This window comes from Rattus norvegicus, chromosome 15, assembly GCF_036323735.1.
Source record: "Rattus norvegicus strain BN/NHsdMcwi chromosome 15, GRCr8, whole genome shotgun sequence".
In the NCBI taxonomy this organism is placed as follows: Eukaryota; Metazoa; Chordata; class Mammalia; order Rodentia; family Muridae; genus Rattus; species Rattus norvegicus.
The window spans coordinates 41,125,852-41,153,464 of record NC_086033.1 but is presented as its reverse complement, the minus strand read 5'-3'; the positions used below and the strand labels follow the sequence as shown (position 1 = coordinate 41,153,464).

Sequence of the window (27,613 nt, the reverse complement as noted above, 5' to 3'; positions counted from 1 at the left end):
GTCCCTTATCATTAATGCCAGGAACATGGCAGCTTCTGGGCAAGAATGGTGTAGGAGGAGCAGAGAGTTCTACATCTTCTTCTGAAGGCTGCTAGAAGACTGGTTATTAGGCAGCTAGGAGGAGGGTCTTAAAGCCCGCGCCTACAGTGACACACCCACTCCAACAAGGCCACACCTCCTAATAGTGCCACTCCCTGGTCCAAGCATTTCACACCATTACATTTGGTGACAGACAGTGTTCTGGTATGCAAGCCTAGGTGCTCTGAAACCCTTCTGCCTCATCTGGAGGTTGATCCACTGGTTGGATCTCAGGTGTGCATTGTTATGCCTAACTCATCAGCTTTAAATCATATTTTCAAGCGAATTTATAATGGTCTAGTACTATTTCTAGGCTTCCATCTTGTGTGTCTGTGTACATAGTAATATTGTTGCCTATAATATGGAGGCCTAAAAAAGTAGAAATAAGGAAAATAAAATAATTGTTTTTAGGGTAAGGATATTGTTAAGGAATTAAAATGTAACTTATAAAACAATCGTATCAGTCAGTAAAGGGCGGAGGATCTGAGTTGGTATCCCATGAAAATGCTGCGGGCAGAGACAGAAGGATCTCTGGGGTTCCCTAGCCAACTAGTCTAGCCTAGTAGGTGGGCTCTGGGTCAGTGAGGAGTAGATAGATAATCCTTTAGCTTTTATGTGTTCACACTGAAAGCGTAATCACCTCAGACCTTTACAGGCATCATTAGATAAGCTTCCAGTTTGTTATTCTTCTGCTCTATCGTCTAAGTGCTGTGAATACTGCCATGTATACCCAGAGTGGTCGAGGCCGTCCCATCCTGTCTGGATGTCTCTCTCCCATCCAGTCTCAGATCTGGCCTATCATTTGTATTTTACTTTTAAAAATTAAGTAGTTTTGAGACATGTGCTTCCTTGTCTGGTATGGAACTGGCTATCTAGAGCAGGCTGACCTCTCAGAGATTGCCTGGCTCTGCCTCCCAAGTGCTGGGATTAAGAGTATCTGACATCACATCCAGCCCTGTTGTTTTTTATTTTTAGGAACATAATGATGTGAATATTTAAATTTGCTTATTTAAAGCAGCCATTAGTATTGACATTCAAAAAAAAGTTAGAGCCAGACTCTTTTGTCTCCCTGACACCCTCTCTGCATGTGTGAGTGCGTGCATGCACATACATGTGTATCATCAGTATGTGCATCTACACCCAAGTTAATTTTCTGTTAAAATTTAATCTGTTTTGGTTATTTTTCTGACCTCATGAGTCAGATTATAATCTGAGAAAATGAAAATGTCAGTGTTTGAATTCCTGATGGCCATACTAATATAAGCATTAGACTCCTAGTTATTAATAAATGTATTGATTATATCTACTTAGCTCTCTTCCTAGTATTTTAAACATTATTTCCACTTTTGGTCCTTTTCAGGTATAAGATAGTAGATTTAAGTTTTCTAGATTTATATATTAGAAATAAACTTGATGAGGTGACCGGAATAATATTGAAACCTTGGCTTTTATACCAAAGCAAGGTTACATTTTGATCTAGACAAGGCTGTTTTGGTATATTTTTCCCCACACTCTCTTTTCAGATTGAATTACTGATTCCCCTCCCCCCTTGTTTTGTTTGTTGTGGTTTTGATGTTTTTTTTCCTTTCAGCTAAAGGAGCAGCCCAGTGGTTTTCAAGAAGTGCCAAAGTGCACTGACTGTCTCATGATGACTGGTGCCTCAGGGAGGGTCATGATTCCTGGATACAGGATCGACCTGATCCTGGATGTCACTTCAAGCAGTCATTTCGTGGGGAAAAGCCTTGTCTAATGGCTAGCCTTCCTCAAAAGTCTGATGCTAGTCATCTCGGAAGGCCTCAGAGAAAGCCTTAAAGGTGAGCAGAGTAGAGTGTAGTTCTCTCTGGGGACTGTGCCTTTTTGTTGAAGAATCTGATTCAACACAGAATGATAACCCTAACCTGATTGATTATTCAGGTCCACTTGAATTGGTAAATTAACCTGAAGCTTAAAAATTTGTTGTTGATGATGATCAGACCCCAACTTTTGAGTTACTAGAGACTATCTTCTGAGCATAACAGCTATATAGGGAGGGATTTGCTATTTCCCACACAATTCAGAGCTTTAGCTTAATATGTGTCTCTTTAAAGGACATATCCTTTCTGTTGTAGCTAAATGATATCTCGATGTCAACATTGCATCGAGTCGTTAGTTACAAATAGAATTATAAAACTTAGTTTGTGAAGTATTCTTTTTAGATCGTATTCTTATCAGATCCTGAGAATCAGGCAGTTAAGTTAAGCTTCAGAGGTTGGTTAGGACAAGTTTACATTTGACTTCTTTTCTACCATGTTTTATGGGTTTTTTTTTTTTTGTTGTTGTTGTTGTTTGTTTTTTTTTTAATCATAGTTATTGCTGGGCATGGTGGTGTATGCCTGTAAATGCCAGCATTGGGGAGGGAGGAGGATTATCAATTTGACTACTACATAGTATGACCCTGTCTCGAAAGAAAAATGAAAACAAACCAAATGAAAAGCAAGCACAGTAGTTATGAAGCAGTTCGTATCTTATTACATTGAATTTGAAGAATATTAGTACTGCCTCCTTGATCAACATCTTTCCTCACCATTTAAATGTTAGTTTTAATTTAGATTACTCTCTCTGTAATGTGAAACACTTACAGAACCCAATAATCATTAATAACCTCTGTTTCTGAATTTAAGTTAACTGAGAGGACTTGAGACCTTGAGGACTTGGGACTTATATATATAAATATATATACATATATTTATTTATATATATTTCTCAGGACTCATAGCTCATTGTAGCATGCTTGTAGATAGTTAGGAGGCCCTGGATTCAATTTCCATCATTTTGGAGGAAAAAATCATGTGCATAATCTCTGTGCGTATATGTTCTGAAATTTGTTTTCTGTACAACAAGAGCTGTGATTATATACCAGAGATTTGTGTTCTATATTGCTTTTTGTTGCTTTGATGAAACACTTACTGACACCAATTTTGGGAGTTTATTTCATATTATAAGTTATATCCATCACTGAAAGAAGCCAGGGCAGGAGCTCAAGATAGGAACCCAGAGGCTGGAATTGAAGCAGAGACTAAAGAGGACCGCAGTTTACTGGCTTACTGCCCTTGACTTGCCTCCCTAGGCTTACATAGCCATTTGTTCTCTGCAGGGCAGGCCTGTCTGCCCAGGGATGAGACTTCAACAATTGGCCTGGGTCCTACCATATCAATTAGCAATCAAGAAATTGCCCCTTAGACGTGCCCACAGAACAGTCTGATGGTGGCAGTTCCTCAAGTGAGATTCCTTTTTTCTGCTGTGTCAAGGCGATAATTAAGAATAGCTTTCATAGTTTACAATCTTTTTGACTGAAGTACTAAATAGTGCCCCTAGAGCTGGCATGGAGATAAGAGTACCCACTCTTGAAAGTCTTCCTGACCACCATACATGGACTGTGGCACATAGACATGCATATATATGCACATACACATACAAAATGTATAATTAAATTAAATTTTAAAAAAAGGGTAACCCATTTTCAGCCCACATGGTCTTTATTAGAATTACTGAATTCTGCTGTTCTAGGAAAGAAGCACTCAATATATTAAGAACAGTATATGAAGGAGTAAATACTGGTGTGTTCAGTACAGTTTTGTTTTCAGAGATACATTGGGCTGCAGTAGACTTTGGACTATAGTTTGGGGAACCCTGAAATGTTCTTTATTTTGTATTCCATTGCTATAGACCATTGGGGTTGTGTTACTTGTGTTGCTTGTTGCTGTAAAAACAGAAGAGTGGGGGGTTGGGGATTTAGCTCAGTGGTAGAGCGCTTGCCTAGCAAGCGCAAGGCCCTGGGTTCGGTCCCCAGCTCCGGAAAAAAAAAAAAAAAAACAAACAAAAAACAGAAGAGTGGCGGAACCATTTCTGCGTGCGCAGCCTGGTTGTTGTTCGCTCCGCTGCGACAGGCCATTGGAACTAATGCTGATTTATCTCAGATTAGTATCCCGGCGGCTGTCTGCTAGTTGTGAACTCTTTGGTTCCAGCTATCTGGTAAAACCAGTGCTCTAGAAGTCCAGCGGTGGCTGGCCAATTGTGGCTCCCTGCCACGGACTCTGCCCATGGTCCCAGCAACCGCCCCCTCCCTGGTAGTTAAAGTATAAACTCCCAACTGCCCGGTAAAATCAGGACTCAACAAACTGTCACCAGAAATCAGATTTATATGTTAAATTCTCACTCCACAATACATCCACACAGTAAACTCACAACCAATTGATAAGGATATAAAGCACCCACCTAGATAAGATAAATTTGCTTACAGAAACCCATCCCAGCTACCTTGGCAATTCAAGACCACCCGGATCTGGACATCCTTCCCCATCTCCATCTTGATTCTTCCTTTCTTCTCCTTCTCTCCTGCCTTATAAAAGCTTTGTCCCTGCCTTATTTTTTACTGTTCAATCATGGCTTTGACCTAACTTGTCTGCCTTCATCTGCATAATGACATCAACCTACATTAATTCCACATCAGCTTTGGAATTGTCTTCATTCACACTATTACTCTTTAATGCAGCAAGCAGAAGAACACTAGTAGCTAGAATATACTCAGGTTTTATTGAATAAGTAACTGTAAAACTGCGCTGTAGTTAGGTACTAGGTCTTCAGGCAGTGAATCTTTTATGTGCTGGACTTGTGAGCTCCTAGTAGGTTGTTTCAGTTTGAGAGCTTATTATTAAGTTCAAAAATGTTACTTTACAGTCTTTTCAGGCATTGCCCTTTACAACACCCTCCCCCCTCCATTTCTTTTATTTCTGGATAGTAGAATTTTGAATTGAACTTCGATTTTTGTTTTTGTTCTAAATGCATTTTCTTTTCTCCTGAGCACAGTGGCAGATGCCCATAATCCCAAGACGCTAGAGTTAGAGGCAGGCAAGGGAATCTCTGTTAGGTTGAGGCTAACCTGATCTGTGAGCTCCAAGCGACTACACTGAGACCCTTTTTTCCCCCCTTCCACCACTCTATCCCCACTGTTTCCTAATTCCCCTTTCTCTTATACCTGTTTTCGTTGTTTGGGGGAATTTTCTTCAACTGACTTACTAACCTGCTTGACTTTGTTAAGGGCCGTGTGTGTGTGTGTGTGTGTGTGTGTGTGTGTGTGTGTGTGTGTGGTATGCATGTGCACAGTTTTTAAATATGTGTGTACTTGTGTGGGCATGCATGTGGTGGCTACAGGTTGATGTTCGAGCGTCTTCCTCCCTTGCTTTCCACTTTATTTTTTTGAGACAGGGCCTCTATGGAACCTGGAGTTGTAATTCAGTTGGACTTCCTGTCCAGAAAAATACAGGAATCTGTGTCTGCCTAGCAGTGGAATATAGGTATGTGCTGCTGTGCTTGACACTTTACTTGGACTCAGAGGATTTCAGGTCCTCACGCTTGCATGGCAAGCACTTTACCAACTGAGCTATTTCCTCAACTGTGTGTGTGTGTGTGTGTGTGTGTGTGTGTGTGTGTGTGTGTACATTTGAGGAGAAATTTTCATAATAGAATTAATCATTTTGAAGTGAACAATATTTGGAATTTTTGTATATAAATATTGAATATGTGTACATACTTTTTTTTTTTGTGTGTGCAATGTTGGGTATTGAACTCTGGGCCTCACATGACTTCTGTAGCAAGCTCTACCATTGAGTTACAACCCAGACCCATTCCCTCATCTTTTCTTTTTTAGTAGATTTATGCTTGGTACCAATGAAATGTATAAATCCTAGGATAAACAGATAATCTTTCACATACAACCAGATAATTTTGGTTTGGATATCCTTGCCTTTAGATTTGCTGTTCTTAGCAATAATTAGAAAAGTTCTAAAAATTGAGATTATTGGAAAGCAAAACCTTAGAGGATGGATGTTGAGGATCTTTGCTCATGATCCATAAAATGAAATCCAGAAAGCAGAGAACCCAAAAGAAGGGAAGTGTCTGTTGGGAAGGAGGAAACTGAAATAAATCTGTAAGGACCTAGTATACTGTAGTTCTGTATTCTGGTTTGTTTTGGATAAAAGACCTAACTAAGATAATATTGTATTTGAGAGCTGAACTTTAAGAAATGTGAAGACATTAAATTCTTTTTCGAATAATTTCTATCTTTATTACCTAAGCAAATCTGAGAAACTGGGACTGGAGATATTAGCTTTCTGTTTCAAGTTACATAAGGACATATACATTCTTGCCCTTCCTATAGCAGCAGAGTGCCTTGTTTGCTTTTTGAGACAGGGTCTCATGTAACCTAATTGGATCTCTTGCCTCTGCTTTCCGAATGTTGGGATTACAGGTGTGTGTTACTCGCTACCATACAGGGTTGTTTTCTCTTTGAATGCATATTTTCTCCAGTAACAAATGACAAATTAAGAAGCCTCTAGTTCAGAGGTTCTCAAACTGGGGTCGTTTATCAGATATCCTGCATGTCAGATAATTACATTATAATCATAACAGCAAAATTATAGTTATGAAGTAGCAACAAAATAATTTTATGGTTGGAGGTCACCATAATATAAGAAGCTGTATTTAAGGGTCACAGTATTAGGAAAGTTGAGAGCCATTGCTCTGGTTGAATCTTGGCAGATTATTTTTTTAGTTGGTTTACTGATCTAATTGGAAAACAATAACAACAACAAAAACAGATAGATTTGTATTTTAAAGATAGGTCTAATTAGGTAGTAGTTCCGGAAGTAGAGTGCCTTGCTTATGCTGTGCTGGTCTCAATTGCTTCTCTTTGGTGGATAGTTGATGACAAATGGGTTTATTTTACAAAACATCTTGCAACCAAGGTTTGACTTTGAAGAAAAGCAGCAGACTTGGAGAATGAGAGGCTTCCTTATATGAAGGTTACTCCAGACTTAGGCAGGACAACTCCTATCAGCAGTCATCAAGTAGAACGTCACAATTTAACCAATATCTGTGTGGGTTACATTGAGATTGAAGGGGGAAGGAGAGATTAAGACTCAGGTAAAGATCTGGAATCAAAGGAATAATAAAGAAATTCTACTTTAAAAACTTGAATGTTTCTTTGTTTTCTTGTGTAATGTGTTCAAAGCTTACATTTTTGCCTCATGCTTAAAATTGGGTCAGGTTTCTCCTGGGTTTAGGAGTAATTTTTCCTATTAACCTCCCCCCCTTTGTCAACAGACAGAATTAGGATTTTTTTTAATCTAAAAGAGAAAATAGATTATGTATTCATATTTGTATGCACTTCAAATTTAAGTTATTTAAAGTGCACTATTCAAAGTTGTTGAAAGCCAAGTTTTGATTGTGGCTCTGCATCTAATTAGAGATCTAAATGTATTCTATCTTGTTACGAGGTTTAGTGTTCTTTAGAATGAGTACAATAATGACATCTTAAGATTACTTTGACTTTTAAAAGTCTCCGCTATCACTGAACAAAGATGAGACATTTTTAAATCTTAACAGGGGTGTAAAGGTTGTCTTTTGAGGTAGTCTGTGTGCCTTCAGAGGACTTGGTTAAAGTGGCCTGTAGCAGTTTATTTAGTCAGAAGAAATGCCTTGGTGAGGGACCATGATCTGCATTATTTAAAACCCAGAGCATAGGGTTCTGTTTTTCTAAGTCTTGAAAATTTCCAACTTTTCCAGATTGATTTATCTAACAGGGGCTTTAAATCTGCATTTAAACTTGGAATCAGGATTGGTAAATCTTACAAGAGAGTTTACTTGATGTTCTGATTGGGAATCAGCCGGGGAAGGGATGCCTTTTAATATTTTGTTATTCTTATTCATTGTTAGTGCTTATTCTCATATTTTCAACATCTTCAGTTTTCTCAGCAGTATTTATGAGCAGTCAGTGTATGAGCTTGACACATGTACTGTAAACCAGTATTTGATAACACTAGTACATACACCTGTTATCTGGTCACACCAGGCCGGTGTACATATACCTTTGTCTGGTCACACCAGGCCGGTGCATGTTCTCACAGGAGTAGATAGTAACTGAGTAGTACTGGAACTGAATATCTGCTGTAGAGTAATACCTCAAAATGACGAGCATTTTAAATTCTGCTTTAAGTTTATGATTTTTAATAGAACTATGTTGCTGAGCTTCATTGAAGAGGTGGTAATAAAAGTAAACTTTCCTTTCTGTTCTGTTTCCTTTCCACAGAAGTTTTGATTTGCATTTCCAAGTGTTTGTTCTAAAGGATAGGTTAAAAATCCTTTTATTGTTGAAATTTTCAAATGTGTACAGAAGTAAGTAAGTAAAGTGATGGATATTAAGAATCTTTGTCTAATGTCAGTAATTAGCTGTGTTTTGTTTTACAGTTTTCAGCTTACTCTGCACAGCTATTTAAGTCAGAGCCCCTAGCTTTAAGTCTTACAGAAATTTAACATAAAATTGCCTTCCTAATTCTTAAAGAGGACAAAACACAGCCCAGGTGCGGTGGCATATGCCTGCAAACTCGCACTCTACTGTAAAGGCGAGAGAGGCTTGCAGCCCGGTCTACAGAGGGAACGGGGTTCTGAGAAAGGTCACCAGTTATTACCTGGATCAGTGAACATGTACCAGTCAGGGTAAATAAATGCAGGCTAAAATTCCAGGTTTCTGAGGTTAAACTCAGAGCTTTAAGTGGTATTATAATTGTTTTAGCAACTATGAGGAATTGTTTTGAGTAGTCAAAAAATTATTTCAAGCCAGACTTAAAAATTTAAGCATTATTTTGACTTAGAGTTTACATTTGAAATAAAGCAAATACAAAATTATTCTAAAATCTGTCTACTAGAAAACACTAAGCAAAGTCTTTACATTATCATTTCTGGATATACTTAAACTATAAGGTGTTTTTAAATTTATAGTCAAGATAACTACATACTGGTACTCTGCTTAAATTTTTTTTCTTAAAATTTTTATTAGCTATATTTCTTTACTTACATTTCAAATGTTATTCCCTTTCCCAGTTTCCTGTCCATAAACCCCCATTCCCTCCCTTCCCCCTCCCCCATACAGGTATTCCCCCCCATACATCCCCCTTATTGCCCCGCCCTGGGTTAGTCCATGTATAGATTTTTGGTAGTGGTTTAGTCCCTGGAAGCTCTGGTTGGGTAGCATTGTTGTTCTTATGTGGTTGCGAGCTCCTTCAACTCTTTCAATCCTTCCTCTAATTCCCCCCAAGGGGGTCCTGTTCTCAGTTCAGTGGTTTGCTGCTAGCATTGACCTCTGTATTGGACGTGCTCTGGATGTGTCTCTCAGGAGAGATCTATATCCAGTCCCTTTCAGCATGCACTTTTTAGCTTCATCAATCTTACCTAGTTTTGGTGGCTGTATATATATGGGCCACATGTGGGGCAGGCTCTGAATGGCCGTTCCTTGAGTTGCTGCTCTAAACTTTGCTTCCATATCCCCTCCTATGGATATTTTTTCCCCTTTTAAGAAGTAGTGGGAGCATCTGCATTTTGGTCATCCTTCTTCTTGAGCTTTCTGTGGTCTGTGGATTGCATCTTGGATGGCTGAAAGGATTTGAGAAAAGCTAGACCAGTTTTGGAAAAGATTTAGACTCAAATTCTCAAACTAAAATTCTATGTGAAAGAAGGAGCTAGACATGCACTTTTATGACTAATCATGCACTATGTTTGGGATTTTAATGATGTTGTGTGTGAGCCATGTCCATAGAGGGTTTGAGCATGTCAGTACTCCTGTGGAGCTCAGAGAATAGCTTTGAAGAGTGAGTTCTTTCCTTTTACCTTTACATGTGTTTTGGGGATGAAGCTCAGATGGTCAGGCTAGTGATGATAGCAAGGCTGCCACTGCTCAGTCATCGTGCTGCTCAGGGAGAGGTTTTATGTGTGCTCAATATTAAGTTTGGTGAGCCAAAGAAATATATTAGATTGTTGCTTTTCCGTAGACTCTTAATTAATAGGTGATAGATTTGTTAGGAGAGTTAAATTAAACAGGGAATCTGATGGAGTTACATTTGCTATATGAGTTCAGTAAATGGAGAATTGTTGCCCAGCAATGATTTTTGGCTTACCAAAAATGATACATTTATAAAGCTTTTACTTTGCTTTTCTTTACCTATATGCTTTAAATTAACTTTCTGACTTAATAGTTTATGATTTGTTCCAGGTTGAATGTTTTATGCTATATTCGGAATAGTTTGGGATATAGTTAATAAACATGGATATAGTTGTATTCTTAAGAGTTGATAATATTGTACATCTTTTGAGAAAAATGTTCTGATTGTTTTGGTGGGAGATGTTTAAAACTTAGTTCACAGTGTAAGTCATGATTTATATAGTGTGGTTTTGAATGAGTTAAGTAGTTCCTATCATTTGTAGAGGTAACATTAAAGTTGTAGGGCTCAATACTAGGCTGTATGTCATTACTTTGTTTTTGGTGTCAGGTCCTTTCCTTTAGCAATCAGTCTGCTGCCTCCTTTCTTTTTCCATTGCTACTAGTTGTTTTAGTGGCCCAGCACTCCCTTACTCCTGCCTTCCTGCCTTCCCTCCCTCTCTCTTTCCATTTCTCTTTCCTTTCCTTTCCTTTCCTTTCCTTTCCTTTCCTTTCCTTTCTTTTCCTTTCCTTTCTTTTCCTTTCTTTTCCCTACATTGAGAGTTAGATCTCAGGCCAAACCTATGCTAGACAAGTGTTAGTGCATTCTGTTTACAATAAACTATTCGTTTATGTTTATTTTTCAATTATGTATGGCTGTGTGGTTATGTGCACATTAGAACAGGTGCCTGAGGAGGCCAAAAAAAGGTATTGGATCCCTTGGACTAGAGTTACGGGTGGTTGTGAGCTGCGTGATATGGATGTTGGGAACTGATCTCAGGTCTTCTAGGAGATCAGTGAGTGCTCTTTTTACAGCTGAACTACATGTCTAGCCCTGCTTTTCTTTTTTAAAATTTTATTTATCTTTTTACATGAATGAATACATGAGTGCCATGGTGCATGCATGGAGGTTGTTTTGTGGGAATTAATTCTTCTGCTTTCTGTGGATTTTGGGAATCAGGCTTGGAGGCGAGCATCTTTACTAACACCTTTGCCGTCCTGGCTCTTTTCATGACTACCTTTAATCTGCCACATGTGGCAGAATTTCTCTAAAATATGCCGTTTGTGGTGTATGTTACTCTGCTGAAACTATTCCATTGTTTTCAGTTGTTGAGTAGATTCCTCAGTGCCTTCACAGTTCAGCTAGTCACATTATTAATCCTTTCATTTTCATTGAACCATATTTATTGAACAATTCATGATCTAGGACATCAGATTCTAAGATAGAATGGAGGGCAAAGTGAATAGGAGTCCTGCCTTGGGGTACTGGAGAAGATAAAAATTTTAAAAATAAGGTAGATGAAAGTAAATTTGTATTCATCATTTATTCTCCCAAAATGGAGGGATGTGAATGGTATCTAGCTCAGGCTATGAGGTATCGGGCTCTGCCTGTAGCACTGGGAACAAATTAGGGTGGAGTAAAGGAGGAATGTGCTATGAGGGCGTATAGTAACTATGTTAGCTCTAGTCAGTGACGTCATGGGTTGTTAATATGTAAAGAGAAGCCAGTGTTGTGGCTCAAATCTGCAGTTCCAGGACCTGAGGCTGAGGTAGGATTCCTATGCCAACGTAGGCTGCAGAATGAGTCTTTGTCTACGAAAAGATCTGAAGAGAGTAAGATTTATTATAGAATATATAAATGAAGATAATACCAGGTAGAGGGAGTCCTTTCTTTGAAGGGAATGTTTTTAGAATGAGAAACTGAAACAAGGCTAATGGCACCTGTAGCGTTGACAAAGGTGGAAAAGAAGTTTGGGCCTCGCTGGGCAAGGAGCTTGAACCATGCGAAGTAATGGTGGTGCTAATACAGAAGAATCAGGAGCTGGCAATGTAGCTCAGTGTGTGAGAGCTTGCCTAGCAGGAACAAGACAGGCAGTTGTCATTCAGAGTTTTGTGTAGTGGTGGGGGAAGAGGAGAACAGAAGTGTTGGAAGACCAAGTAGGCACTGCTGTTAATTTTAGCAATTTGGTCAAGGAGGTGGTATAGTAGTAAAAGAGATGACAAATCTCACAATTTAAAGAAGTATTTAGGAAATCAAATTAGTAAAAGTCACTGTCATAAATTGTATTTAAGGCTTAAAGGGCAGGAAAATGGCTTCTAAAGAACTGTGTAGATGATGATACCATTCATTTCCTGGCCTAGCGAATGCTGGAAGACTTATGGAAGAAGAGAAATTGTGACTTTAGAATGCTTAGGTTTGAGGTATCTTAGAGTCATTTAAGAACGAATGTCAGGCAGAGAATTTGGTATTCAGAGAAGAGAATTCGGCTAGGCATATTTAAGTTGAATATTATCTAAATTTAGATAGTAACGAAACCTGTGAGTAGGTGGATTTGGGCCAAGTATAAACTGGCAAGGGCCCATGATTAAGCCCTACAGATCTTCAACATTTAAAGCGTAGGTATTTGGAATTGAGGCTGGATTGAGACTAGAAGACAGGAGCAGCCACAGAAGAAGAGGGAAGCCATAGGAATTTCTCCAAATTTGATGCTGCCTGTAGTTATTAAGTGGTGTATAACATATCATCTTGAAACTTACTGGCTTACACCAACTTGTACTTCTTTGGAGCATGTGGGTCAGTGCATGCTCCCCTGGGCTCTTGGTACTGACCAGTAGCTGAGGTTCTCTTCTGGAGCTTCTCTGTCTCCATCACTCAGCAATCTGGTTCAAGTTTCTTTACATGGTTTGCATTTTCCATAAGGGAGAAATAAGCCTCTTGAAACTTAGTAAGACTTAGTTCAGATTATTTGGGGTACACTATGCTGTTTACCATAGCAACTCGTGGAGAATGGCTAAGAATTAGTGCCATTTGGGTAATTGGAGTGGGTGGGCTAGCAGACACCTAGATAAAGAAAAGTACCTGTTTTTTTTTTTTTAATACTTTCTTTAGGCTTGACCAGACTACTGATTTCCCTGCATGTTCAGCTGTTTGTTTGTCTTCTTACTAAACTTGTACCCATTTATTTTATAAGTCACTTGCTGAAGTCTACTTGAGGGTTGTAGTATTTGTTTTTATTGTTCTCTCTCCTTTTTCTACTCCCTCTTCCTCTTCCTACACCTCTTCCTCACTTTTGTCTTTTTTTTCTTCTTGGCCTCCTTTCTTTCTCTATGTCTCTGCTTCTTTTGGAGGGAAGGTATTACTCCATAACCCAGGCTGATCTCGAAATGATGGTGACCCTCCTCCTTTAGCCTTTTTGCCTGGGTTATGGGTTTGAGCAACTATGCCAGGCTTAAAGGAATTCTGTAAGTCTCTAATCTCTTCTCGTTTGCTCTTTCCTTTCTGTACTAAAGTCTAGTTTTCAGTCTTAAGTGTGTGTGTTTGTGGGAGCTGTTGTTCCTCCTCTGTCCTAAACTCCCCAACCTTCATGCAGTTGTAACTGTTACTCTTGCTTGGGATGCCTTTCTTCATTTCCCCTAGATAATTGCTTGTCTGTGCCTGGTTCTTGCTTTACTGTTGCACATGCTACAGTTCCTTACTGATGTGCTCTTGAAGGCAAGAAGTTAGAGTGTGTAACATACTACCTTTCATTAAATAACCCACAGCTTGATTTATGATCTCTATGCTGTTCTTAAAAGGTCTTACTCGGTAACAATTAGACCTAATTACATCTTTGATACCCTGCCAGGCTTATGGGCACTAGGAACCTGCAGAACTACAAAAAATGTTATGGTTTGCTTTGTTAGGTAAAAAAATTACAACAAATGATAGTCAAATTCTTTATATAGCTCAGTAAAGTGTGAATTTAAGAGGTTGTATTCTGATTGGTTCTAAATGGATTATGTCCAATGTAAGTAAATTTTCATTGTGAGTGCCGAACAGGATAGGCATCTGACAGGGAATATTTTATCCACCTTCTCTGCATTCCAGGGGTGGGTGGCTTTTGTAGCTCATTACTTTATCCTTTGTCTGGGTGCATAGGCATGCTATCTGGAGAGCTAGGTATGTGCCCTGGGTAGAGTTAAGCCTGTGTTTCTGGAGATGGGACTACTTGGTTTCAAAAGCGCATTGTTTTTAAAACTAGGTAGCCCTGACTGGCAGGGAACCTACTATGTAGAGTAAAACGACCTTCTATTCACAGATATCTGCCTGCCTTCTGAGTAGTGAGATTAAACATTCACCACCATGCCCAGCTCCCTCATACTTATTCTATAAAACTGTTTATGTCTGTATATGTGTGCCTGTATATATGTATATGTTTATATGTATATATGTATATGTTTATGTCTGTATATGTATGCCTGTATATATATATGGTGTTGAGTTGGAGGTAGAGTTCATTGAAAGGTGCTTGCACTCCAGTTTACCACTCTTACTCATTTCTTCAGTTTCATTTTGCAGATGTTATGGGGAGAAAGAAAAGAATCAGATTGTCTTTTCTTCCCTCATTAAACTAGTAAGATGGGCAGCCAAGTAAACAGGCCATTAAAGCTCAGGTGGGAGGTACGTTCTGAAAGGATATACATTTGCAATTCAGTAACAGAGCTGGTTAGCAGAGCACGCCAGAGAAGTGGAGTGTCCGAGTGTTAGTGCACACAGTAGTGTGTTTTCAGCTGGGAGCCATTTAGGTCACAACCAAGAGATGTCTACCTAGATGCCAGAGTTAGAGATTGCTGGAAAACTATTTACTTTTAATTGTTTCTGGCTTCTGTTTATTTCTTACATTCTGTAATCTAAAATGTAGATAATGTGTAAAAATAATGGTTATTTGAGATTTTATACACTTTATTTAGAAACTGAAACAGCTAAAAATATCTTGAGCACATGGCAGCTTATAACAAACAATGCAGAGGAGTCTGCAGCGGGCCTGACATCCCCTTCGGACCTGCAGGCACATACAGTGTACATGCTTATATGCAAGTAAAATGCTAATGTACAATAATATAAAATAAATCTTAAATCAATTTAAAAACTATTATCCCTGCATTTGTTTATTTGGCTTTTCATATCTTTATATATACCCGTCCCACAGTCAGACAGACAGACAGACAGAACTTTTAGTTCAATTTTAGCAAGGTCACAGACAAATAGGATCCCAGCCAATGTCAAATAAGACCATCAAGAATGGGATAAGCCAGTGAAGTACTTGCTATATAAGCATGCGGACCTGCATTTTGGAGTTGCAACAAGTCTGTAATATCAGGCCTCTAGTTACTTTTCTCACAACTGACTGGCCAGTCAATTCAGGCAAAACTTTTTGTCTCCATGTTCAGCAAAAGACTGACCAGTGAAGCTACAACTTGCACTCCATTTTACCACTCTTATACATACACACACACACACACACACACACACACACACACACACACACACACACACACGACAATCAAATAGGCTACTGCACTTTAATAAAGACAAGGTTTGAGCAGGTAATAATTAAGTTGTCATCAGCCCGTTCTGCCATTTGTTTTCTGAAAAATGTTTGGAAGTTTAGTTTTTATAAGAAATCAAGGAGTCCCAGGGGAAAGGATAATGCTACCAAGGGATTGTATTGTATTGTAAAGGCCAATAATGTGGCTATGAGAGAAGTAACTGTTACTAAGTCATGTGATTTCTCCAATTTCTAAAGTTTATAGTCTTATCTTAGATGTTCTAAATATAACTATATAACGGATTTTTTGAAGCCATTGTACAAACAGATGGTTCTGAACGTATAAGCTCACACTACAGCTTACTTTCTCTGCAAGTGTAGTAATGATAAGATTTTACCCCATTTACTTGTTATAACTACATGTAAATCTTAGTAGAATAGCGCTCAAAAGTACCATTATTATCATTCATTTTTAATCATTGTTACTTCCCATGTTTTGAGAATTAGAAAGCAAAGAATGGGAAGACACTGCTGCTCTTTCCTGTTAGCTGCAAGGGTGACTGGGACGAGTAGAGGAGCAGAGCAGTGACCCGAAAGTGCTCAGAAGAGGATTGTAGACACAGTAGGTGTTTATAATCACTAGCTCAGTTCAGACACCATATACATTTTAAATAGTTATTTTTATGAAGTTTCAAGATTTTTCTCACTTAATAAAATTAGGTCTTTTAATAATAATGTTTTAATATTTGGATTTTTAAAAGGAGTGTGTGTTTGTGTGTGTGTGTGTGTGTGTGTGTGTGTGTGTGTGCGCGCGTGCGTGCTTTCAATAATAGTTAGGTTTTACGATCCAGTGTTAGAGGTCATAAATCACACTAACGTGGACTTTAATTCTGTTTCCTCACTTACTCTGTGAATCGTCCAAAAGGCTGCTGAAGTGCTTCTATACTTAAATCTTGAAGTGGGGATCAACTGATCATATTCGTGCTTTATGGATTAAGTGAATATTATGTGTGTGGTTTAGAACAATGTAGCATCTAATATTAACACTGCAAAGGTAGCATTGTTATTCATGGCTATTTGTTCATTGCTAGGGCCTCATTCATGTAAAGTATGCGTGTATTTTACCATTGAATTACATCTCTAACCTGGTGGCTGGGGATAGTTTAGTTTTATTTTGTTTTTTGAGATAGAGTCTCACTGTGTAGCTCTAACTGGCCTGAGATATTTAAGTTTGAATATTCCTTACCAAAATTTCTCAAGATTAAATAATATCTCTTACAAAAATAGAAATCCATGACAGCTTGCTGGTACTATGATTTTCTGTTTTCTTTCTGTTGTTAGCTTAATTTTAAGTACATCTATGAAAGAAATTCCTGAAATACCATGACTCCCTTCCTCACACCAAGTTTTCTTAGTGCTGGGACCATATTTTGCTATTCATCTTTGAATTACCTAAACCTAAATTTTCATTTGGCAGCTGCGGGCTGCAGGGAAGGCAAGTGCATTAGCACATGCTTTTAGTTAGATGATCAAATAGACATCTCTTAGGACCTTAGCAGATGTGCAACCTTAGGTTAGTTACCTAATCTACTATTTCTTTGAAGCACACATCAAGTTTTGTCTTTGACTTTGTATAAACTAATGACATGTTTAACAATCTGGATAACTGCCTAATACTTTGTTGGCTTCTATAGTTACCTGAGTATGGTGCATTATTTCCAAGTATTTTGCATAAGAATAAGGAATATAAATATTTTTGCCATGTTTACTTAGTTGTGTTTTGTGCTTCTTGTTCAGTTTTCTTGTCCATTTTGTCCTTTACTACACATATATGCTGACCATATAGGAAATGACACTTGTTTGTTTTACCCCTATATAGAGATGGCGTTCTGTTCGAATCATTTGCATTTTGCCTTTATGTTTTTGACTGAAGAATACACTTAATTACATGTACAGCCATCTAACATAGAAAAGTGGCTGTGTTCAAATGAAGCAATGAGAGGGTAATGTAAACATGATGGTAATTGTCATATCTCTTAAAACACACCACACTCAATTCCGGATGAGTTTAGGTTTTATTCTGAGTGGTAAGTACTAAAGTGTTTTTTAGAAGAAAAGGGCTAGATTCTCATGATCTATAAGGACAATGAACACTAATTAGAATAAAAATAAAGGCTTTATCAGATTATAATGCTGAACTAATGAAGGGTCACAGAGTAGAAGATATTTGCAGTACCTATATCCAACAAAAAAATAATGCCTGGAATAGATCAGTGGTTGAAATTACCCCCCCCCCCCCAAAAAAAGCACAAGACATTCACAAAAGAGGTCATTAAAATGGCCGACAGTTGAATAAAAAGACAGTCACCTTCTATACATCCCAGGGAAATTGAGACTCCACTGCAGTCCACACATACACACACACTAAAATGGCTAATGAAGCACAGTTTTGTACTAAGCATTGGTGAAAGAGAAGCAGGCAACTAGTCCTCCTCATACACTGCTTATAGGACTAAAAATCAGTACCACTGCTTGGAACATTCCCTTTTTCTGTAGAGACTGTTTCTGGGTTGCCTTGGCCGGTCCCACATTAGGAATCCTCCTATCAAATCTTCTCTGAGTGCTGGACATAGAGTGTGCCACTGTACTAATAGTCTTGCCTTCCGACTGAGCATCGTGTGCCTGTCACAAAGACCTCGTATACTAAATGAAATGAAATTCCTGCGAAAGATGGATAAGTTACAGCATTATTTACTGACATAAACACAATGTAGCAATGGGGATGATCTACATCTATATGCAAAACTTTATGAAACTTACCCCTATACTGTTGAGGGGGAATCCTCTAAGACAAACCATGTTCCACAATTTATATAAAGTTCAAAACCAGGAAAGAATATCAGTTTGGGAAAATACTGGCTAGATATGGTCATTAGTAGGTCACACTATTTCTAAAAAATAACCAAGTTGTACATTCATATGGTTTTTTTTTTTAAATTTAGTAGAATATTATAAAAGGTACTATTTTGAGATCTCTTCATGTTGGATCTTTGAGATTTAGATGTTGGATCTTTGAGATTTAGATTACTCTTTAACTATGGAATAAATGATCGACAGATCATAGTATGTATATTACTTATAGGTGGGTTTTCACTTTTCAAGTTGCAGATAATATCATTGTATGAGAGTTTGTGGTAATTGGATCTAGGGTCTCATGCATACTAATACTGATTATATATTCTAAAACTTTTTGTCCAAACTTTATGAAGAGAAGGGTGCCTCTAGGCGGTGGCATTCTGTGGTCTGTGCTTATCTCCAACACTGCCAAATGACATCAGCATCCTCCAGATGGCCACATATTTACTGGCTCACCAGCAGTGTGGGCATTCTTACTGCTTTGTATTCATACTGCTAATGCTCATTTTATGTGTATAACATAGCATTCCGATATTTCAGTTTGTATTTTCTGTGTGCATTTGCTCATGAGTCTTTTTTCATTTTTAAATTTTAGAATGTGTCCATTTCTATTGCATATTTTATGTTGATCAGTTTTATGTTTTTCTTGACTTCTGTGCAGTTGTCTTTAATTGTCAAACTGAGGAAGATTCTTCCCCTTGGTGACTAATGTTAACTAGGAGTTTAGCTATTTTAGGTTGAATAATGCCGTCTTCTCAGAATTTTTTTTTAACCTGTTCTTGCTTGCCAGCCATTACTCTTAACTCAACTTTACTCAAACATTCCTGTCCTCCCGGGAGATAAGAGGTTGATGATTGATGCTAAGGGAAGGGAATAAGTAAGAAATGCAGCAATACATGAACTAAAAAACGGATAGTTTTATAAAATTGAAATAACCATGCTTATTAAAGTATTGAAAATATTCTTGAGCCTATTTTATTTTTTTATTTAGAAATTCATCTTAGACTTTGTACAAGCAGAGATCAACTTTAATATTGTCATTGCTGCAGCTTTACGTGCTGAGCTGTGTATGTGAAATTCTAGCAGAGCCTCTGAATGCTTGAGGGGGGTTCTGTGCTTCTTTTAAGAGCCCTAAAGTAACAATTGAAATGTCTTCAGCCAGTCTCTTTGATTAGTGCATTTAAAAGTAAATTTGTGTATTTACTTCTTATTTATGTGACTGTGTGTGAAATCTCACACCTAGATTCCTGAAATTAAATTGGGTCTTTTGTCAATTCTACCTTGGTTTAAAACTCAAATTTCCTTACTGACTTAATAATTCCTTACATTTTTTATTCCTATTTAGAAAATGTGAAATTGCACTCATCTAAAGACTGTACTAGCAGACTGTACTTTAAGACTATACTAGGGATAGCGATCAGTCAGGGTTTTTGTTTGTCTTAAGATTTGTTCTAAAACCATTTTTGTTTGTGTGGATGTTTTGCCTGAATGTAACTCTCTGTTCTTTGTACATGACTGTACATGTGTAGTGTGCCCTTGAAGGTCAGAAGGATCTGTGAAACGTGAGGTACAAACAGTTGTGAATTGCCATGTGGGTACTGGGAATCAAATCTAGGTCCTTTGAAAGAGCAACCAGTGCTTTTAACCTCTGAGTCAGCTCTCTAGCCCCCTTAAGATTTATTTTTGTTTTTATGGGAGTGTGGGGTGTGTAGTGGTGTATGCCAAAGGAGGCCAAAGGTGTTGGATCCTCTGAGACCGGAATTAGGAGTAGCTGTAAGTACTCCCTGATATGAAATGTGGGTCCTCTGCCAGTACATACTTATATATCATAATTTTTTTATTGGATTATTTTTTGTATTTATATCCCCTTTCTCACAGAGAGAGCCATTTATAATAATACATATTTTGTCTTTCAGTTTAAGACTATTTAGTAAAATAGTATGTGTTATTAGATATATCTGAAGCTTTTACTTGTAAAACTTGTTTTTTGATGTGATAAGAGACTTAGTATGGTTTTGTTGTGTTTTTAAAGTTGCTTTAAAAAGTAGTATGTGTGGCTGGAGAAATGGCTCCCAGGTTAAAGTTCATTCTTGCAGAGAACCAAGGTTGGATTCCCAGTCCCCCTAGACAGATCACAACCATCTGTAATTCTAGTTGTAGGCTTCGATGGGTTCCAGGCAGGCATGTGGTATACAGACAATATATACAGCAACACACCCACCCCACACATATACATAACATAATTTTTGAAAAGCTTAACTTATTTTTCCCATTACTTTCAGCTCCATTTACCTCTTAATTCACCTTTGCCTGGAAGTGAACTGACCAAGGAGCCTTTTCGCTGGGATCAGAGACTGTTTGCTTTAGTGCTGCGGCTGCCTGGCACTGTGTCAGTAGAATCCGAGCAGTTGACAGGTGTGCCTTTGGATGACTCTGCTATCACACCCATGTGTGAAGTGACAGGAGGTACGTCTTTGCTAAAAGTAACTCAGAGGCTTAAAACAATTTATCTGAATGTGCTAAAGTGTGCGTTTCACAATTTGCATGTTTATGTTTGTTAAACAACATTGACATACCTGTAGTTTTAAAATTGCACGTGTTAATGATGGGTGTGTGGTCTTGATAAGTGCTGTATTTCATGAATGTTAGTTTTTATGCCCACATAGCAAATGGTGGTAGTTGAGGTTGTTAGACCAACTTTGCTGTCTGAAGATCACTAGTGATTTAGCTGGGGTGGTGGCATACTTCTTTAATCCCACACTGAGCACACAGAGCTTGGTTTGAGTCCAGACCGGCTAGAGCTGGTTACATAATGTATCTCTGTCTCACAATAGAAATGTTGTGCACGACCATTAATTAATTGGTTAAAAATATTATCTAGCTTTGATCTTGATATAAAATAAAATTGTCAAAGATTTATATGGAGATTAGAAAAAATGAATTAACAAATCATTTTACAAAAAAATTTACCAATCTGAAATTAGTTGAAGAGAAAAAGCAACTTTTTCTCTACTTTATAAACTGAACCTTATTCTGTTTAATGTTCCTCCTATGATTATTTTTAGGTTCAATTTCATCCCTTGTAATGTTTGATAATTTCTACCAAAGCATAAAAATCTGTAGAATGGGTCGTTTTAACTGAGGAAATAAAGTATGTATATTGCACACCTTCAAGTCAAGAGGTTGGCTTATTCTCAACTATTTAGGGACACATGGATGCGTGCACGCACGCAGGGCAGGCCACCCTCCATATAACAGACCTAGCATATGAGTGAAACAGTGAAGAGTCAGAGAATTTCTAAGTTGGGGCAAAGTTAAATTTATTTAATGTAGGAAAACCTGTAAGGAAGTTTTCATAGGATGCCTTTATGTTTTGAGTGGGATATGTGTTGGATACCTTTAGTTTGCTTTAATCCCCAAAGTACCTTCCCCTGGTGTGCATCAGTGACTGGAGCCCTGTAGCTCATTTCTCCAACTCAGGACAAATGAAGCATCTGGGAGTCGTCCTTGTTTTTCCTGTGCATCAGAGAACCTCTCGTCATCTCCAGATCTGGCAGACTAGACACACTAACGTGTTATGGTTTCTTACTGGTCTTGCTGCTTCCCTTTTCCACCATACTGTACTGTCTCATTGAAAAGCCAGTCTGTAAGAAACAATCAGTATTAGGCCTGTCTCTAAATCAATCAGTCTTCCTCGTGTAGGCTCCCAGCAAATGCTTTTGCAGGCATCCAGTATGTCTTCTTCTCTACGACTCTTTCTCTTTCCAGATCTTCTTGTGGGTAGTTCTGTTTTTCAGGTTCCTGATTCAGGTGTCACCCTCAAAAGAAACTTACCAAAATATATTCATTCTCAACTTTATTCCTACTATCTATATATTAAATAAATGTAAATAATTGAAATTCTGTGATAACTGCCAGGAGGGCAGTTGAATGATTATTATCTCCTGTGTACTTGTACTTACCATCTTTTTTGTTAAGTAAGAATAAGAGTTTTGGGGAGTAACTGCTAGATGTGTGTATGTATATCTGTTAAAGATATTGACTAACAGCTGGAAATAGTAGTGCCTTATAAAGGTGGATACTTTTTCTTTTTGTGATTTCCTTAACCCAGGGTTTCTATGCTCCATTTACCTTACCTGTAGTTAGAATAAGAATTGTATAATTGTATACTCATCTACAGTGAGACTGTTGGTTGGAAATAATAATTTTTATTTATTCTTCTTTAAATTGGGAAATACCAACCACTTAATTCTATTAATACACACACATACACACACACACACCCCAAACCCTACTGTAGTCCTTATGGGAGTTCGACTTTTTACAGCTAACTAGTTTACCTTATTCTTTTTATCTCAGGCCGGTCATACTCTGTATGTTCTCCAAGAATGCTTAATCAGTGTCTGGAATCCTTGGTGCAGAAAGTACAAAGTGGGGTGGTAATAAACTTTGAAAAGGCAGGACCAGATCCTTCCCCTGCCGAAGGTATTGTATTGTTCTTACAGATATTTTGAATTTGATTTATGAATTGTTGGCCTTGCCCATCCCCCTTTGTGAGTTTGTTATGTGTGTGTTCGTCTTAAGATCCACAAGGCCAGCTGGGTGTGGTAATGTACACCTTAAATCCAAGCATTTGGGAGGTAGGCCTCTGTGCTTGAGACCAGCAAGACAGGCAGGGCTACATAGAGATCCTAACTCAAAATAAAATAAAAATAAATTAACAAGGCCAGTTGTCATGGTTACACATTTGCTATTGGTACAGAAGTGGAAGATAAAGGAAAATCACATTGAAAATGAGTAGATTTTCCTAGCTAGCAAACCGCAGTCTAGCTAACACAGCAGTCATGACATCCTCCCACTTAAGAAGCAGGAAAGCCCATAGTCAACAAGCATGGGGTTTCTGTTGTTGTTGTTGAGTAATAATGGATGTGATTTAGTGGTTTTTTTCTCTAATGTATTTTCTTTGTCCTAACTTCTTTGCTATAGATGGACAGCCAGATATATCAAGACCTTTTGGATCTCAGCCTTGGCATAGCTGTCACAAACTCATATATGTCAGGCCAAATCCTAAAACTGGGGTTCCTATAGGCCATTGGCCTGTTCCAGAGTCTTTTTGGCCGGATCAGAATTCTCCCACACTAGTAAGTACCCAAGCAACCATGACTAATTACTAATGACCATTTCGACAATGATGTTGTTTATGGAGCCCCTGGATTTTAAGAGAAGGTCCTGCTTGCAGCTCAGGCTTTGTTGAACTAACTAGGTAACGCAAGCTGGCCTGGAGTATGAAGTGAATTAAGTCCAATTGTTATTTAAATTAAATGTGGCTCATTCACAGAAATTAGACAAATATATAATGTGCTTATCATAATAAGCCCTTCTTTTTTTTTTTTTTTTTTTTTTTTGGTTCTTTTTTTTGGAGCTGGGGACTGAACCCAGGGCCTTGCGCTTCCTAGGTAAGCGCTCTACCACTGAGCTAAATCCCCAGCCCATAATAAGCCATTCTTTGCTTTCACATATGGTCTTACGAAGCAGCAGAAAGAGGTATCTTGTTTCCCTTGAAATTTAATACTAGCTTACCATTTTGTTGCTTATATTTGGATACTAAATTGTAAATGCAGGAAGATTTCTTTATTTGGATTTTAAATGTAATGTAGCATGAGGGTTTATCCTTGGTACAATTTGAAATTTAAATGAAGGTATAGAATACTTGTGATAGTTTCTGATTCAGTAAATATTATTTGGAGGTTTCTACCTCCCCTTAGATCATTTAGTTCCCAAATAAAAGACACAAAAATCTCTTTATATTTATAATACACCTTAAAGCAATAGATATCAGCTCTCTATGCTATTTTGTGTCCTTCCTTGTCTGTAACCCCAAGATAGCACTTTCCATGTTCTGCCTCGGCCACTTCTGCTCCAGCAGGCTGTCCCTCGTAGCCAGTGCTCATGGTCCACCCACTCCATGATAACTTCTTCCTTCTTCCTCCTCTCTCTTGTCCTTCCTCCTTCTGAGACCCCAAACCTGGGAACCTGCTCCCCAGCCCAGGTTTAGGTATCTTTATTAACCCATCGTGGGTAACTTGGGGGGCAAGGTTTACACAACAAAAACTAGCAACAAGCCGTCCCAGACCAACCTCCTAAAGGCCTGTCTATAGGCTCTGAGGTCGTAGACTTAGAAACGCACGCTCACTTGCACTCCTTTACCTTTCACAGCTTTAGTTGTTATATCGTATCTTGAGCTTGTGGGGATATTTCTCATTTTACCTACATGAATTGTTTTTATGATGGTTGTTGGGTGACCATGGGACATAGTCAGTATTCTTTATAGTAGAATACATTTAAACAAAATCATATCCATTCAGACTTGTTTAATCTATTTTTTCTGATGAATTTTCTAGGGCATGCTTCTAGGGCATGACACTAATAATATTACTCTTAGAAGTTGGTTCTGTTGCAGAGTTTTGAGTAATTATTATTCATGTTGAAGTAAGCCACTTGTACTTTTTTTTAAACTATAGACATGTATGATTTTCTTAAGTTTTATTTTGAGATATGAACTTCAAGTTTACATCTATTAATAAGTCTTTTTCCATCCTTAGATGTAGTGGCACATGAAAGTAAAAGTTTAAAGTTTCATTGTGTTGCCTTGTTTATTCTTTTTTTTAATTTTCCTTATTAAATGTATGTAATTTTTTGGTTTGCTCTTATAAACAAGCTTTCCATTTCTTTGATATTTATTTCTTTTTTCCTAGATTTTTAAAAATTTTTCCATATCTTTATAAAGGATCTTTGTTGACTTCACATACTGTATTGACACTGATGACAGTATCTATAGTATTTCATGGAAAGTGAGAAAAAGTAGGGAAGTGAAAAATAATAAAGTGCATTTAGAGCACGGGGGTGTAGCTAGACTGCTGTTCAATAAATAAAACTAGAAGACTGTTAGAAACCAAACTCCTTGTGGTTTAAAATGCAGAGTTTAGGGACCGTAAGGTGTTCCTATTCACATTCAGAGTGCATTTGAGGTCGGCTTCAAGGAGTCACTACTACAGGAAGGTAACTTGGTGCACACTAGGAGGGGTGAGTCGGAAGCGCAGGTGGGTTGCCTGCAGGGCTAGTAATAGGATTCATTTAAGAGGCACTAAAATGTTTTTCCTAAAATGATGGAAGAGAACGATCCTAAGAAATAGTACTTTAAAATTTGTTAGTTGAAGGCTATTAGCAGGGTAGTGACATTTCTACAAATTATATATTTGCTACTGAAGTTAAGTGATTTTTCTATTAACTGAACCTCTTGATCATGACTCTTGTCTTCAAAAATTGTTTTAAACACTCATTTAAAGTTAAGATATTTGGGTGAAATATTTTTATACCCCCCATTCACACATGCATTTACACACCACACACACACACACACACACACACACACTCACTCACTCACTCTTAAACAAAATGCAGCTAGGCAAGAATATACTTATTATCGTGACCAGTCACTGTCTGTGGGCAGATTCTCAGACATACATATTGTGGAGCACAGTTTGCTAACTATAATGGAAGGCAGGCAGGCCCCAGGTAATGTCAGGAAATGGGACCTAACTGCTTGGTGTGTGTTTTGAGTATATACATTGGGAAGGGGTACTAGAAAACTCTCCCAGAGTTTGATTCCTAGCAACTCACTCATTCTCTAGACTTTTTTAGTTTTAAGAGAGAAAATAATGAAGTAGTCCATAAAACACAGGAACAAGAAAGATGATGACCTATTGGTGCAATGGCACATGGGTAGCATGGCTGGAGCATGGAGTCGCGAGGATGCTGAGGACACCAGTGAGGAATGCCTTAAAGACCAAAGCTGAGGCTTTTATTTGAAATTAAAGATGCAAACCCCTCCCCCCTTGTGATTGGTTGCTACTTTAACTGCATAAATTCAAGTAGGGAACTATAAGAAATGACAACAGGATTATTGGAGTAGAGTACCTAGTAGGAAGACTAGTTAAAAAGCAGTTGTGTATAGATCTGAGTTAAAATGGTAAGAAAGATTAATTGCTGAAATTGGTGATTTAATATTGTCAGAAAGAAGGTAGCATCAGATAGTACTGAGCATGTGCCCCATTCCTGTGTTCTTGCACTGTTGTTTCATCTAAGTCTTTGACAGTTAAAATGGTGAGGTCATTAGAAAAGAACTTGTGGTTTGGAGACAATTTAGATACAATGTATGTGAAGGCTGTGTAAGAGTCAGATTATGTCTAGTAGATAGCTGTAGACAGAAATGAAATAGTTTTGATTCTTAAAGTATTGTGCTTTTTATGCCTCTGGGACAAGAATCTTCTAAAATAAAGTGTTAGGTATCTTATACCAGAGAAATAACCAGCCACAGGAATCCATTGGGAAATACAGAAAGAAAACTAACTTAAAAATAAGGTTTATGTCTTTTATTAGATATCCATTATTTATATCTTTTTATATCCACAGTTTGTAAATAGTGTCTGATTATTACCTATGAAGATATTAATAAAGGAATGTGATTAGCTTGGAAGTTACTACTCTTTATAAGTAATTGCCACAAATGAGGTCTAGTGGGCTTTTGTACATTTCTTCTTTCTTAGATATGAAAATAATAAATTCCTTTTAGTTCTAAATTAGTTGAATTTTTTATTCTAAAATTTACATTTATTTTGCAAATACTGATTTTAAATAGATTTTTATTGTATGAATTTTTTTTTCTTTTTTGGTAATTTACATAATTTAAACATTTTTTTCCAAGCTTAATGGTATTTCTAGTAAATCAAACTTACTAAAAAGACTGAAGAAGTAAGCTTTGATAAGAGAAAGGTACTTGAGATGTGTTGATTCCTGGTATTTTGTATAAATAGTAATAAGATTTTCCCCTCTAGCCACCTCGTACATCTCATCCTGTAGTGAAGTTTTCCTGTACAGACTGTGAGCCAATGGTTATTGACAAATTGCCTTTTGACAAATATGAGTTGGAACCTTCACCACTGACTCAGTTTATTCTAGAAAGGAAATCTCCTCAAACATGTTGGCAGGTAAGCCGAAAAACCTGTAGTGAAGAAAATGTATAAGTGATGTTTCTGACAGAGCTAAACTGGGGACTAGAGACATGGGTCAGTCAGTAATGTGTTTGTTGTAAGAGCACACAGACCTCATAGTCCAAATTTCAGATACCTAGATCCTGTGTAAAAAGCCAGGTACAACAGCCCATCTCTGTGTGGGGAAGGATATAGGAAGACCCGGGATTCACTGGATAGTCTGGCTGAACTGGAGAACTCCGGGTTAAGTAAGA

At 37.8% G+C, this 27,613-nt stretch overlaps 1 protein-coding gene across 11 annotated transcripts in view; it reads left to right on the top strand.

Moving 5' to 3' along the window:
- The window catches only part of Ints6 (integrator complex subunit 6), a 143,767-nt gene that overhangs the window by 70,886 nt on the left and 45,268 nt on the right, over nucleotides 1–27,613 (top strand). For all 11 annotated transcript variants that reach the window (XR_005493766.2, XM_063274427.1, XM_063274428.1 and 8 more), the window contains 4 exons: nucleotides 20,592–20,775; nucleotides 22,669–22,794; nucleotides 23,296–23,450; nucleotides 27,204–27,356. Coding sequence is in view for 10 of the 11 variants with exons in the window: in XM_063274427.1 (XP_063130497.1) it covers nucleotides 20,592–20,775; nucleotides 22,669–22,794; nucleotides 23,296–23,450; nucleotides 27,204–27,356 (618 nt within the window). In the remaining variant the exon portion in view is untranslated. The remainder of the gene's footprint in view (nucleotides 1–20,591; nucleotides 20,776–22,668; nucleotides 22,795–23,295; nucleotides 23,451–27,203; nucleotides 27,357–27,613) is intronic.